Source organism: Hippocampus guttulatus, chromosome 6 (assembly GCF_054856545.1).
Source record: "Hippocampus guttulatus isolate MCC_2025c chromosome 6, RoL_Hgut_1.0, whole genome shotgun sequence".
In the NCBI taxonomy this organism is placed as follows: Eukaryota; Metazoa; Chordata; class Actinopteri; order Syngnathiformes; family Syngnathidae; genus Hippocampus; species Hippocampus guttulatus.
The window spans coordinates 19,404,249-19,420,606 of NC_141266.1; the positions used below are offsets into that span (position 1 = coordinate 19,404,249).

Genomic DNA, 16,358 nt, shown 5'->3' on the forward strand with positions numbered 1-16,358 from the left:
CTTGTGTGTGTGTGTGTGTCTGTGTGTGTGTGTCTGTGTGTGTGTGCGAACGTTCCAGCCTTTGGCAGCCAGCACTGAAGCTGGCATTCACGCATCTTTATTGGTCGCTCGGTCAGAGGAAGCTGTGTTGGCTCAGTGGCACAACGACTACATTGTGACACTTTCATTGTGTGTATACACACACACACACACACACACACACACACACACACATATACTCACACATTCACACACATCTGAGGTGGACACAAGAGGAAATAAAGGAGTCTTTTTTGTGTAGCCTAACCATTGTTCTCTTGATCAATGAACCTCTTCATTGGCCTCCAATTAGTATTCATACTAAAACATCCTCCTGCACTCTATCTATCTATCTATCTATCTATCTATCTATCTATCTATCTATCTATCTATCTATCTATCTATCTATCTATCTATCTATCTATCTATCTATCTATCTATCTATCTATCTATCTAGTTAGCTAGCTAGCTACATAGATCGCTATCTAGCTATCTAGCTATCTATCCATCCATCCAATAAAAAAGTCCCACGATTATCCATCCCAATAATGTATTCAAATGTATTCAAGCAAAACAATTGAATGCTTTCCCACTCGGAGGCAGAAGTTCCGATTAACTTTTGCAACCCTTCAGACGCCAGAAAAAATATCTTTGTGTTAAACGAAACAGGCCCAAATTCCACATCAAAACCAACTACCAAAGAAGAGTGACTTGCTGAATTCTGAAGGTGGCTGTAAATCCTGGAGCATGGAGTTTTCCTGAGACTTGTGAACATTATTCAAATCCTTTTGAAGACGATAGCACAATTTAAACATAAAAATACCCCATGTATTCTTGTTCAAGTCACGCAAAGAGTACTGAGACGTTAAACAACAATTCAAAAGTTTCGAGAAGGGTTTTCGTGATCCTGGAATTGAGTCCAATCTTATACATTTTTTTGTGAGTACGGTGCAGTGTGTGCCTTAGCTCAATACAGGTTGGGAAACACTATCTCAAACTATACTTTCAGTTCAAGAAGAGGCCACAGTGGCGCTGCTGTGACACGTCGTGGCTCGAGGGGCCACTCGGGCAAGATGAGGGGCCGATAGGGCGACGCCTGGTCCCGTCCTGCCGGATGGCGCACTGAAGCGGTGCATAACTCGAATGATGAAACGCGTGACAAGCGTATGAAATATGTAGACGTCTGACGGCCAATAAGTCAAACATTCTTTTCTCGGAGGCCAGTAGAAACATTTTGCTGTCACCGTGCTGCTGAAAGCTTGAGGGTGCTCACCTGTCTCAGTGTTATTCTGTGTACGCTTACCCGCAGCGGCATGCAGATCCTCTGCTTGTCTTGACATACCTGACACATGCATGAACACATGCACGCACATAAGCTAGAGGTCCACATCGTGCTGCGACGTGGACCCTCATTCGACGAAAGCACTTAATTTTCTCCCATTAATTCCTCACAAATGTTCTTTAAAAAAAGGTGGAGCACATAAAGATATTACGGAAGTTACAAATGTGTTGTCAAGATGATATGATATCCAAGATTTTTTGAGGGGGGGATTTTTAATCAAATGTACAGTCAGTAAATCTATTTGATCATGATGGAATAATATCATATGTTGGAAGGAATTGAAAAATGATGTCATTCAAAACTAAATAAGTGTACAACAGAAACAACAGTATTAGTGATAAAACACTTAAAACTCAATATTTGTATTTTTTTATACGAGTGGAAATAAATATATCCAACCATCCATCCATTTTCTGATCCGCTTATCCTCACAAGGGTGGTGAGTGCTGGAGTCTATCCCAGCTGTCTTCGGGCAGTAGGCGGGGGACACCCTGAACTGGTTGCCAGCCAATCGCAGGGCACACATAGAAAAACAACCATCTGCGCTCAGAACCACAATTTAATTTAACCTGCCCTGCATATCTTTGGAACGTGGGAGGAAACCCACGCGGGGCAGAACATACAAACTCGACACAGGATGGCTGGAATCGAACCCTGCATCTCTGCATTGTGTGGCGGACGTGCAAACCTGTTGTCCACCGTGCCGCCCCTGTAAATAAATCAATACATTTAATTATAAAATACAAGCGGTTCACAGACACAATGTAAACATTTAACTGTGACCCAAAAAATAATCATTGAGTAAAATAATTAAATGTAATATTGGTTCTACAGTCATTTTTTTTGGTCTGTACTGCCCAATACATGCAAAGCATGCAGCTCCATAAGTATGCATGTAAGTGTGTGTGTGTGTGTGTGTGTGGGTGTGCGAAGTTCCATGAAAGCCTTGCGTTGTTTTGTATTCTTTTGCAGGAACAAGCCCAGCAGGTTTGGACCTGTATTTCTCTTCTTTCTTTCTTTTTTTTTTTTTTTTTTTGCATCATCTGGTGCCATTGAAACCTCAGATGAACAGATTGTCTTATCAGGACGGAGGCCCCGCAGCCGGCCCCTCTGGTACCGATGCGTTGATTATCCCTTGTACTCCACAAGCAGTCGACGCACTTCAATTTTAGGATGTTGCATGAATAACACACTCAATACACACTGCGTACAGCATGTAAACTTCATCTATGGATCAAAAAGTAGTACAAAAAATAATTCAATCGAATGGAAAGATTCAAACAGTTTCTGCATCATGAATTGTCATTATGATTGTGTGACGTCACTGTGACATTGATGCTAGCCTGTCAGTGAAAATTTACTTCGTTTGTTAGCATTAAGCTAAATTATCTGAAGCAAAGCTACAAGGTTTTTTTTAAATGAACGACATGTATTTTGATGTTTAATTTGGCAGTAAACTTCAATTGGGAGTAGCGTAAAACAACTTGAAGGCTTTTTTTGGAAGACTTTTTGCCGTAGAATTTGGTAAACTGAAATCGACTGAATGACAGCTCATATCAAACCTAAACGAAAGTCCGTAGTAGTTTGGCAACTTTATTTCAATAACTATTATTTGTAGCAATTCACTTGAGAACCATAAATAGTGACTACAATAAAATAAGTATCTCCAATTAACTGCAATTATGTACAGGGCTAGCAATTATCCGCTATGTGTAACCGTGATAAAACAGTACATACTGTAGAGCGACTGTTAACAATTATATCAAGGGCAAATCCTTGCCGTTATCTCCAGGTATGATCTGTCATGTGGCGCGAGTGAGTGGTATGCATCGTGTGAGAATGTGTGCGTGTGTGCACGTGTGTATCATCACAAGACCAACACGAGGTGTCAGCTATGTGTGACCAGTTTACTCACTATACACCAAACTTGTCAGTAACTAGATTAGCTTTGAAAAAAAAAAACAATCAGGTAATTCTGCTTTATGGTATTCAAAGGAGCGTGCGTTTTCCTTCTATGGCTTTCTTCCGGCCTCTGATTGGCTGAACCAGGTCATCAGGGAGGCGCCTTAAAAATTACCACATTCAATTGTAGATGCCTCAAAAAAGGTCTTGACAATTCTTAAATTGTCTTTAAATGTGTGTCTTTAAAAATGTCGATAAAAGTTTAATTTGATCATTGCGTCTTTAATAGGTCTTAAGTCTAACATGTGAATGAAAAGGTCTTGAAAAAGTCCCAAAAAGTCAATATACAGTACAGCCTCTATCCCACTGAGGGCTGAACATTTGCGACTCTTGGTAAGCTAGCGAAGGCTAGCGAAGGCGCATTCACATCAGTTCTTTAAAGATATTTTTAAAGCCACTTTTTCTAAATGGAAAACTTTTTTTTGTGGAAGGGGACGTCAAATTAACAAATATGAATAATACCTTGCGCATATTTTGCTACCTTTATGAAGATAGTGAAGACTTTATGTCATGTTTCGGTTTGTGACCAACAGGTGGTGCTGTGGGGCTTTTCCCTGTAGCTGCACACCCGTTGGTCGTTAGGTAATTAGTTCCATAGAAGGACTCCTGCACGACCATTCTTTGTCGGGTCATTGTTTGCTCTTGGCTACTGTCAAGTTTGGTTGTTGCCATTTGTGCTTCGCTGTCAGGTTTGTTTCGGTCATGTTTTGGTCACGATTCTGTTTTAGCTTCAGTTGTGATTTTCGTTTGCCACTTTGGACTTTGTTTGTTTTGGATTTACTGTCATTTTCTGAGTTTTAATACAATCTTTCAAGTACACCCTGCCTGCTTTTTGGGGTCCACCACCACCTCGCTCCGTGATACTTTAAGATCTGCGACAGGGAGTGCTGTGCCGCTGGTGGATATGGTCACAGCTGACTTCAATAATGGTCAATCAAAGCCATTGATTCCTTTCAGTCACTTTGAATGTGGCTTGCTCGTCACCCACTATCCGCACCTTGAGGCGAGCACTTGGAGACTTTGCTCCATGTTTTTCCTCTCTCCAGGTAATAGTTGACATTCCTACAAATCATAACAACATTCCTGCTTTACCCTGTGGGGGGAGATGAGGAGGCCGATATTTGTGTGAGTGACATTTCTTATCGAACTGCTGCTCTGGGATAGAAAAAAAAGACACCCGTATGAAAAATGTTCATGATTTTTGTCTGCCTTTTTTTTTTTTTTTTGTGCTCACATTTCTCAGTTAGCACTTTTAGCTTGTTAGCCGAATAAGTCTTTCCTTTTATTTGAAGCAGTTGACATTGGAAGATGATGAACGTAAGAAGAATAAATATAAACCGTTTTTTTGGTACAACTTAAGAGTTTGTACATCAAATTTATGATTTTATAAAGACTTTTTGGGGACACTCTCATCAATTGGAAGGTTTATAAAGGCCTTTTTGAAGACGGCCAGCACAAGACTGTTAAGGACTTCTTTTGATATATTCAAGATGTCCTTTTTGAAGCCCTTTCGGTCATTAGGTGGATGGAAAACAAAACGGACATAAAAAAAAACAACAACACTAAAATATATTTTTTTTAAATGGAAACACGAATACACAAATCCACAAGCGCTGAACGGCGAGTATGGGGGGGGGTCTAAGATTCTTTTGAAGACCACCTCAACCAAATAATCCACATAAAATCCTATCAATAAACATGAAGAATGTCTTGTGTAACGTTAGTGATAAAGTACTTTATTGCTTCCAAATTAAACTTTACCTGGCGGTTTCTCAGAGGCGGGGCAAACAGGGTCTCCCGCCCACTTGCCAAAGGAGGCGTTTCGTTAAAAACGCACATGAAAGAGAAGCTCACTCATCTGCAAAGTATTTTTTCCCCCCCCACTCTTCACACGCATTTCAGTTTGGCAGTTCTGGCTGCAGCCACAGTTGTGTGTTTGCGTGACACCCAGCGGGTCCACATTTTTCCAACGGGTCCTTTCATCCAGGAGGGACACAGCAATCATGACGGATGCCTCCACCAACATGCGGCTGAAGCTGCCAATCGTCTGCTTCATCTTGCAGATCATCCTCATCATCCTCTTTGGCGTGCTGGTCCAGTACGACCACGAGGTGGATGCCAAGAAATGGCACAGCCACAACCACTCAGACTACGATAACGACTTCTACTACCGCTATCCCAGTGAGTCACCGCACTTCTTCTTCAAAATGAGCGCACTCCTCGAGAAATCCCTTAGATGGGTCCGTAGTAAAAAAGTCATATTGTTGTCATATTGTTGTTTGTATGTGTTGCTGCTCCGTGTGTATTGAAGTAATTTGGAAGTTGACATTGCCCAGATGCTCATTTTTCTTAGCCCATCTATGACGCTTCACATTTGCATGAACTCACTGTACAACAAGCAGCACATTGGCATACACCCATCCATCCATCCATTTTCAACATCGCTTATCCGGAACAGGGTCACGGGGAGTTACTGGAGCCTATCCCAACTGACTTTGGGCGGAGGGCACGCGACACCATGAACTGGTTGCCAGTCAGTCGCAGGGCACATGACCATTCACACCCACATCCACACCGTCACTATCCGGTGGGTGTGGTTGGCATATCATGAAATAATATATATACAGGCTTCAAGTTGTTTATTGCCACTCCCAAGATGACTGTCAAACTAAACCAAACAGAGAATTACACGTGTATTTAAAACAACCATGCTACTTTGCCTCAAGTCAACTTAGCTTGATGGTGACAAACAACATGGAAAAACAAACAAACAGACAAGCGAATGAATAGCAAAGATGTCACGGTGTTATAACCCTTTAAACAACGGATATTCAAACATCATATATAATAATACCCAGATGCATATATTCATTATCCTCTGTGAAGAACAACTAATATTACTGCAGTTTACAGAGGAGCAGTGACCGTCTCCATGTTCCGTATTTCCGTATACTTGTATTATGCGACCTCCAGGTGGCCCAGACATGCATACCAGAAGGAGCAGCACAATGTTTATTGAGATGAAAAAAGAAAAGTGGCACGAACTGTTCTTTTCATTTCATTTATTTATGACATTACTGGAGGTTTTCATTGAGCATAATACTATACCGGGTTATTTTTCTGATTTAAAAATACCTCACAAGGTTTTTTTTTTCTTGATTTAAAACTTGTGCGCTTTGTGACTTTAAAAAGACATTGCTACAAAAAAAAAAAAATTCGCATCATTCAAATAATCACATGTATGACATATGACTGTTATTTTTTTGTGGAAAATGCTAAACGAGCAGCTCTCTGGTCTCTCGAAGTGGAATCGTATGTTTTCCAGTCAATTGATCCATCAAAGCCTTATTTCCTCGCTCCTCTCATACAAACAAGATGATCGATCCATTATGTTCATTCTTTTACATTTTTTGAGTTGAATTTTGAAAAGAGAAATTGTAATGATAAACAGGATCCACATTTTGTAAGGGAAAGCAGCAATACCCTACAAACTGCAATGAAGATTTGAGCCTGACTGTGATAAATGAGACACTGTTGATAAAGATGTCCAACCAGTTCGGCATTTGAAATAAATAAGGCTGAACCATGCAGAAAGCAAACGATTGAATGATCTTGAGTACAGTTTTGTTAAGAGTGGGTCAAAAGTGCAGCCTTTTGTTTTTGGAAGGGGCGTGGCCTAAAACGAAGTGAATGAATGTGGCCCTGTCCACCACTTCAATTATAAAACAGTCGAACGTGCCGGTCAAAGGTGACGAGTGAGTGCTTGTCGCTTATCAGACTTTCCTGCCGGCGGGAATGATGAGAATGTCGAGAGACAAACACTTTCATCTTATCGCAGTCTTCATCTGCGGCGTTCTAACTTGCTAACCCAACTTACTCAACCTTCAACCTCATCACATGACGTTGCACAGGGCGCATATACACAACCAGTGCAAAAGTTCTGAAACAGAATCACCGTGGAAAAAAAAAAAGAGTCAAGCATCAACATATTTTGAAAGGTCTTTTAATTCAATTTTAAAATAATACAAATAAGTTTAAAAACATATTGAGAAAAAACCAATAGATAATACAAACATTTTATAAATTAACTAATTATAAAATGATACTGGTGTCAGTTTCTGTGGGCGTGAAAAGCAGGACCACAGAGGATAACATTTAATCATTTTCAACAAAAACTAGGCTGTGCTGAAATACTTCTTGTTTCCATTCTTTCAAACTTAAGTTCCTAATAATATAAGTTCCGGAAAATGGTGGGTGATTGTAATAAGCATTTGCCATGTGCCACTTTTTACCGGATAAAATCGCATTAACAGTGAAATCCTCTCTTTGCACGTAACGCGTTGAGGTCCTATCGCTTGCGGTTAATACGGTTAGGTTTTAATACGGCTTTTTTAAGAAGGATTTTCGAAAAGCTCCCACGGAGACTTCTTGCTATGCGACGATACTCAAAGTTTGGCAAAGACGTTGGAGAAATAGTAAGATAGAAGTACAATCATTTCTACTTTAGCATGTGCAATGAGACGAGCACAGCGTAATTTGTGATTTTTAAATATATATATATTTTTTTAATGTGTGCAGTTGTCCGTAGCCATGCTTTGTCACTTCCCTTAATCCGTGCTTCTTTTCCAGAATGTCATTTGATAGTGTTTTGACTAGCAATATGCAATCTATGACTTTTTCGTGGCGACTGCCCTCAAATAGTAGATAAGATCAAGTGTTGCCACAGCGGCGCCTTCCTGTTTTTTTGTTTTTTTTTTTTTAAATATTTTACTAGCTGTCAGATGTTGCTCACTGTGGTCACATGATCGGCGTGATTGCATCACCGCAGATAAGACGCCATCATCACGCGAACTGAAAGGCATCTTCATGATTCAGCTTTTTTTTTTTTTTTTTTGCGTACATGTGTTTGTAAATTCAAACAGGTCAAGGTAATAACAGGTTGCTTCACAATCTCATAATATCCTGAGATTTGGTGAAGCAGCATGTGGCTCAGCATGTTGTTTTTCCTTGTGGGATACAAACCTTGCAATTTAGTTTTATTAAGTGGTGTCTCTTCATGCATATTGTTGTGAGGTTTGGGGCCACGAGGCCAACAGGGGGGAGGCTGGCACCACTCACAAGTGTGTCTGTGCCAAGTAACCGTTGCCATGGCAACAGTGGCCATTGGACATATTATTGTTTTGCTGAAACATACAGTTTCACTGTGCTGGTGTAGGAAAAATATTTTTCCCCATTTTTTTATGGTCATAATTTCAGTCACAGTAAAAAGTTCATATTAGGGTTTCAAGTCAGGGTTATGGTTTCAAAATAGGGTTTCAAGCCGAGGTTAATGATTGAAGTTACAGTTTCAAGTTAGGTTTATGATAATTTTAAAATAGGGTTTCAAACAAGGGTGATTAGATTAGTGTGTCAGATGTGGGTTGGGATTTCAAGTTCGGGTTTCAAGACAAGCTTTCAAACAATGGTTATGCTTTCAGATTTGGGTTTCAAGCAAAGGTTAGGGTTTTAAAGTAGAAATTTAAATTAGGGCTTCAAGTTATGGTTTCAAAACAGGGTTGTAAAACAATATTAGGAGTTCAAGGTAGAGTTTTAAGAGAAAAGAAATATTTGAAATTAGGTCTTTGAAACAGTATTCGGGTTTTAAAAAGGATTACAGTTTCAAAGTCTCTAGATGTTTATTCTCACCTTTTTTAGATCCACATCCAGTTTGAAAAAATTGCTCAAACTTTATATGAGGATTCAGAAAGTCCTAAAAATGCTTTTCAAATATGCAAGGCAGTCATCATGAGAAACAATGTCATCTGCATAGAGATGAAATTAAAAGGTTAGTGGGCAGAGAAGCGAGCCCTGTACAACACTGGCATCAATTCACACCCAATGCGTTTCTACAGGTTTCCAAGATGTTCATGTGATGATCTTCGTTGGCTTCGGCTTCCTGATGACCTTCTTGCAGCGCTACGGCTTCAGCAGTGTGGGCTTCAATTTCCTGATAGCCGCCTTCGCGCTGCAGTGGGCCACGCTGATGCAGGGATTCTTCCACGGCATGCACGGCGGAAAGATACACATCGGAGTGGAGAGGTAAGCTTTGGTGCCAAGTTTTGTTTTTACTTCAACAAATTTACAGATACTTGTGTTAAAAGAAAAGACTGTTGTAAAAATAGAAGTTTCAGCACTATTCATCAGTTTTACAAGTATTTGTACTTGGCTATTTCCCCACCTCTGGATTTTTCCCACCATCTTTTCCAGCATGATAAACGCAGATTTCTGCACCGGGTCCGTGTTGATCTCCTTTGGGGCGGTTCTGGGTAAAACCAGCCCCATTCAGCTTCTGGTGATGGCGCTGTTTGAGGTCATACTGTTTGCGGTGAATGAGTTCATCCTGCTCTCCGTTCTCGGGGTGAGTTCTGTACGGCTTCTATTGTGTACTACGTGATTCTCAACTATGGTCGCGACCCACTATGAAGAAATTGAGGATGTTACAAATTCAGGTTCCAAGCCGGCTTTATGGTTTCAAGTTAGGGTTTCAAAGAGTAGTTTCCAGAATTTAGTTTAAAAGGAGTTTCTAGTTTAACTTTCTTATTATTATGCTGCCCATTAAATTAGTTCAATGCATGGCATTAGGATGTTTTATTTTGGAATTCTTGTTAATATTTTTCTATTTTACCAAAAAAATTCTATTTTCCTAATAACATTTTTAATACGTTCATAAATACAATAAGTATTTGCATCAAAACACTTTTGGGTCTCAACCCAAAGATGAGAGTTGAGAATGACTGCTCCGTGAAGAAAAACTGCCTGAACCAGTCTTTCTTTCCCAGGCCAAGGATGCGGGCGGCTCCATGACCATCCACACATTCGGGGCCTACTTTGGCCTGATAGTTGCCCGAGTCCTTTACCGACCCAACCTGAACAAAAGCAAACATCGGAACAGCTCGGTGTACCACTCGGACCTCTTCGCCATGATCGGTAAAATCTCGAATATGTGAAAACATTGACATAAGGAAAAGTCATTCAAAATAAATCTAGCTGCAAAGCTAATGTAGCATACAATTAGCAGTGTGAAGTGAAGATGGTGACATTAGAGAACAGAACAGCAACATTGTTAGCTGTCTGTTCATCCAAAAGACAACAGGAGCGTATTGCTGGCCTTGTTGTGTTATCTGGCTAATCTCCTCGTTCCTAGCATAACACACTCACAGCAACGTAGCATTATTTTACAGATGAATTACAGTTCGCTTAACATCCATATGTTGCCTTTTGCTTAAAATCACTCTGTATCCGAGGAATTTTGTTGTCATGAGGACTGGAGGCGGGGCTAGGGCGAAGCAAGGGCTACTCAGTGTTACTGGCTTAGTCACTTTTGGAGAGTGCTATATCGAGCAGCCATCTAGCAACTATTAAAAAAAAAGTGACTAGCAACAAATCTAGTGGATGCCAATCAGTGTAGTTGATCAGTGGATGTGGTGCATGAAGCAAATGAAGACATTTACACCCACAAATTACCGACTATTTCATTAATAAACAATTTAACCCCACAAACTGCTGCCACTCTGTCGGAGTACGTCACCACCAATCCACTGAATGCCTAACACAGGCAATATGACATTTTTGTGATTGTTGTCTCCCAGGTACTATCTTCCTGTGGATGTTCTGGCCCAGCTTCAACTCGGCCATCACAGCCCACGGTGACGACCAGCACCGCACGGCCCTGAACACTTACTACTCACTGGCCGCGTGCACACTGTCCACTTACGGCATGTCTGCCCTCACCGCGCATGACGGAAAGCTTGACATGGTGAGAAAAATCGTTGCCGTTATGCGCGAGCTCGACGGGTTGTCAGCGGCAACGAAAAAAGGATAGTTGCGGGGCGCCGCGCTGTCGCTGATAGGAATCAGCATTCAGTGATCTACTTTGATAAAGCAGGTGACATAGTAGACGGGTGATATATGGGTGGAGCTAATCTAATGATGGCATCATTCGTGTGTTTGTTTCCCCAGCTGAAAGGCAGAAATAGGTTGTAATCTACTTCAGTACCACTTAAATGAAATATTGAGTGCGCCGAGACCATGACCAGCATTAAAATACAGTAGCTTCATCGCTCTAACTGTGCGTGAAAATAATATTATTGCAAGTCACTGTCACATTATGCACAGCTTGAACATCAACACTGGGCATGCATGTTGTAAAATTGCACTAAAAAGTTAAATACAACTGAACTGTGCCTGGGCAGTGATTATTTCGTGTACTACTTGAGTGAGCCCAAGTACCACTCGTGATACTAGTAGCGCACTTTGAGAATCAGTTGTGTAGTTAGTTAGGGTTTGAAGTGAAGGTTATGGATTCAAGTTAGGGTTTCCAGACAGGGGTAGGGTTTTCAGTGAGGGATTCAAGTAGATGTTAAGATTGTGATTTCAAGTTAGGATGTAAAGCAGGGATTCAAGTTAGGGCTTTAAATTGGTATTTGAACCTCAGGTTATAGGGTTCAAATTAGGGTTTCAAGCATAGGTTAGGGATCCAATTTTATCAGGTAACGGGGTGCATGAAAGGGTTATATTAAGGTTTCACAAAGGATTTCAAGACATGGTTATTGGTTTTCAAAAAACGTGTATGGCTTCAAACAAGTGTAATGTGTTTTGTTTGTTTGTTTGTTTTTTTTCTCCTCCTGTTTTAGGTCCACATCCAAAATGCGGCCCTGGCCGGAGGCGTGGCTGCGGGCACGGCGGGGGAAATGATGCTCACGCCATTTGGCTCCATGATCGTGGGGTTCCTAGCTGGTATCATCTCCGTGCTAGGATTCAAGTTCCTCTCGGTGAGAAACACGACAGCTTCACTCAGGAGAACAAATGAGAGCATTTTTTGGACAACACTCACCGGACACAATATAGGGGTACACCCGCACAATCTGATGACATGTAAAAGTTGATTATTTTATTTGTACGAGGTCCCACTGGGAGCTGGTCCTCACATTTTGAGTTATGAATTAAAGCCAAGATTCATATCAAATTAGTGTTTGCAGGCAAGGGTTTGTGTTACAAATGAGAGTTCCAAGCCAGATTTCGGGTTTCAAATAAGGATGTCTCGTCAGGTGTACGATTTGAAATTAGGGCTTCAAAGGAAAGGAAATGTTCAAGGTTTTCACGAGTTAGGGTTTGAAACTAGGGATTCAATCAGGGTTAGGGTTTCAAATTAGGCTTTCAAGCAAAGAGTAAGGTTTCAAATGAGGGTTTCTAGCCAGAGTTAGAATTTCAGTTCAGCAGTAGGATATCTAATAAGGGTTAAGGTTTCAACTGCCAAGGTTATGGTTTCAGTTTTGGGTTTCAAACAAGGGTGAGTATTTCAAAGATAGGGTTTAAAATTATTGGACCAAGCAAGAGTTAGGGTTTCAAATTAGGGCTTTAAGAGGGGGCGGGGGGTTATTGTTTCAAACAAGGACAATGGTTTCACACCAGTGAGGATTTTCAAAATGGTCTTCAACATACTAGTGTTTCAACGTACGGTTTCAAACAGGGTTTAGTGTTTCACATTATAGTCTTTCAACAAGGTTTCATAAAGGGGTTAAGGTTTCAAAGTAGGCTTCCAAAGTGGAATCTGAAGTTGAGATTAGGGTTTATTGCATAAATCTTGAAGTCACCATTCTTTTTCGATATTAGTCCATTACACGCAGTATTTTTTCTGTCCACTAGATGATACTAACACGCCCTGTCAGTCATTTTGAAAAGGTACAGAAAATTGCTGAGGCGCGTGCTTGGAATGCTTTCAGCCTATCTTGGAGGAGAAGCTGAAGATCCAGGACACGTGCGGCGTTCATAACCTGCATGGCATGCCCGGTATTCTGGGTGCCATCGTGGGAGCCGTCACCGCCGGCGTAGCTTCCATGGACATTTACGGAGACGGGTAACTCAAAACGCTTTTCTTGCTCCAACGTGGCGGGACGCTAGTTGACCGGACAAAGAGGTCACGTGTGCGTGTGCGTATGCTCCTGGCAGCATGGCTGACGTGTTCCCGGACGTGGCGACCGGCGACGTGGAGGCGTCCTTCCAGGGCATCCGGCAGGCCATCTCCTTGGCGGTCACCCTGGGCATGGCCCTGCTGGGGGGGCTCATCGTCGGTGGGCTCACATTTCACTCATCACTCGTGGTTTCGAATTAGGGTTCAAAGACATCGTTAGAGCTTTTAATTTAGGGTTTCAAAACAGGGTTAGAGTTTGAAATTTGAAATTTCATCTGTGCTATACAGCACATTTGACAATAAGCGTTTTAAGCAACAGGCGGGTTTTAAAAGTAGTGTTTCAAACATGCTTAAAGTTTAGCAGCCATTCAACTTTCCTCATCCACCATCTACAGTAGTCATGTCGTACAACAGTCATGTGGCTGGCATTTTATTGGGCCAGTTATGAAATCTGCCTAGTAACAATTGACCAACCCTGATAAATCAAACCTGTGATTTGACCAGAAATAAGAATCAATCAATTCTACTGATCCACGTTGATGTCGATTGACAACAACAATAATAATACCTCCTTCTCGTACCAGGGTTCATCATGAAGTTGCCAGTTTTTGGTGCTCCTCCTGACGCACTTTGCTTTGAGGACAGTATCTACTGGGAGGTGAGTGGAAATGAACTACCGGTACTCTTTTTTATTTTTTATTTTTTTTTGGGGTTAAATTATCGGGGTAAAAAAATCTACTAAAATTATAAAAGATTTTATAAATGACTCAATGAGTCCTATAAAACTAGTTGTGTACTAATAGTACAATAGTACAAGCGTTTACTACTAACATTTGATTGCATACTGGTGAGCCAAAAATTGTCACTAGTAGTGTAAATTTGTCACTAGTAGACACGGTCACTAGCGTCCTAAATTTACTAGTGAGGGCAAGTCAAGATATTTGTGAGGCACAAGAAAGAAAGTAACAACGTATCAAGCAGTTGCTTGCCAGCATTGTCATCAATTAGCCAGCAGGTGGCGGTGCTTCACCACAGTAGGTGGATTAAAGGCCGTTTATGGGAGATTAGATGACGTCATGATAGTTACCCACAATCCATCGTGTGACACTACTCACAGAATGTTTGAATTGAACTCGACACAGTACGAGCCACCGTGCTGCCCTAATGAAATTTTATGGTTTGTAATCATTTGTTGAAATAATTACAAACTATTAAAAAAAAAATTAAATACAGTAATATTTTTAAGTTGATCTAATATTTTCAGTTGTACGTTTTGTTTCGAATTGAAAATTATAGATGTATTTTCATGACACAATTATTTAATTTGTAATGCATAGTATAGATGAATGAATTGACAAAAAATTCTGGATTATCATTACGTGTGTATATATTCAAATGCAATATACAGTATAAATTAGTCTGTTAAAAAAAACAACAACAACACAAAAACCCAACCCAACAGTAATAATATTGATCACTACATATATGTATGTATGTTTGTATGTATCTACGTATCAAGAGAGAGAGACTTTTTTCAAAGTGTGCTTCATGCTTTCTAATTGTTGATCATTTATTTTTATCTATATGGTCTGTTTCAGGTTCCCGGGGCCGAGGAGGGCCATGAGGACCAGTTGACCACCGTCATGTCTGCAGAGACCGAGAAACTCAACAGCTAAACACGCACGCACGCACGCACACACACACACACACACAGACACACACACACACACACACACACACACACACACACACACACACACACACACACACACACAGGCGCGCGCGAACACTAAGTCAGTGGTGCAGTCCTCCACTTGTCAAAGTCTCGACAAGTAGAACATCAGCATCAGGATTCAACCGCCAGATGGCGCTGTGCTGCAGGGAAGTGAGCCTCTGATGGCTGATGCCGGTCAATCAAAGTGGGCCACAGCTATTTAAATACTTACTGTTGAATTTCCACACCAAAGAGTTGCCAATTTTCTTTAAAATTGCCTTTTTTATACAAATATTTGTATTTCTCTATAGGTTGGGGGTTTTCTTTGATATCATTGTTCCTATTAAACTAGTACAACCATTTTTGATTGACCCTTAAGAGTTTTTTTAGCCTCTGTATATTCCCATTTGTATTCCAGTGTGTTTTTTCACGCACAATATTGATTTGTTTTGGTCCAAATAAAACTTTTTCACGTGTGATGATGGTTTCAATATCTTCAATTTCACACATCTTGATGGAACAATGCGGTGAACCCCTAATTCTTGAGAGGGGATAGGATGTGAATCCACCAGCAATAGGTGACAATCTGTGACATAATGAGACAATATATCTATTTTTACATATCTCCTCTTAGCGTGAACTTTTACAACTTCTTAGAAATGTTCGTTAGATCTGTCAGAAAACTTCACTTTGAGGAAACGAGAACGACTTGCTCATTAATAAGATGTCAAGCAGGCTCGCTTCAAGCTCTTTATTGGGCAGTCCCAGATGAAATATGGGCAGGGTACACCCTGAACTGGTCGCCAGCCAATCGCAGGGCACACAGAGACAAACAACCTTTTGCGCTCACAATCACAGTTCGGGACAATTTGGGGTGTTCCATCAGCCTGCCACGCATGTTTTTGGAATGTGGGAGGAAATCCGAGTACACGGAGAAAACCAACGCAGGCACAGAGAAAACATGCAAACTCCACACAGGAATCGAACCCTGCACCTCTGCACTGTGAGGCAGACGTACCAGTCGACCACCGTGCAGCCCTATCGTGAACAATGAATTGCAAAATAATTCACTGTAAACTAATATGTACAGTATGTATAGATGTATGTGTAAGTTACATGTAGTTAAGGAGGAAGGCATTGCAATCAAGTGTTCGTCGCCATTAATCTTTTCAGTCTTAAGGACTTAATGAGTGTGGAAGGGGTTAATGCAAGGGTTTCCAGATGGGCTTTGTCTCTTGTCGCTTAATTAACACACTTTCATTTTGAGGGGATCAAACAGGCCCCCCCAAAACGGGCGTTCTCGTTATATATATATAAGCCGTCCTTGGGGCCCAGGGTGTGAGGGATGATTAGTGGCACTGGGTGGGAAGGGA

At 41.0% G+C, this 16,358-nt stretch overlaps 1 protein-coding gene across 1 annotated transcript; it reads left to right on the forward strand.

Annotated features, from left to right (window-relative positions):
* The first annotated feature begins 5,176 nt into the window (after nt 1–5,176).
* rhbg (Rh family B glycoprotein) lies at nt 5,177–15,464 on the forward strand. The gene is made up of 10 exons (XM_086112629.1): nt 5,177–5,503; nt 9,214–9,400; nt 9,569–9,719; nt 10,141–10,288; nt 10,951–11,117; nt 11,995–12,132; nt 13,084–13,217; nt 13,310–13,431; nt 13,856–13,929; nt 14,870–15,464. The coding sequence occupies exons 1-10, from the start codon at nt 5,326–5,328 to the stop codon at nt 14,945–14,947; spliced, it is 1,377 nt and encodes a 458-aa protein (XP_085968755.1). The 5' UTR covers nt 5,177–5,325; the 3' UTR covers nt 14,948–15,464.
* The last annotated feature ends 894 nt before the right edge of the window (nt 15,465–16,358 follow it).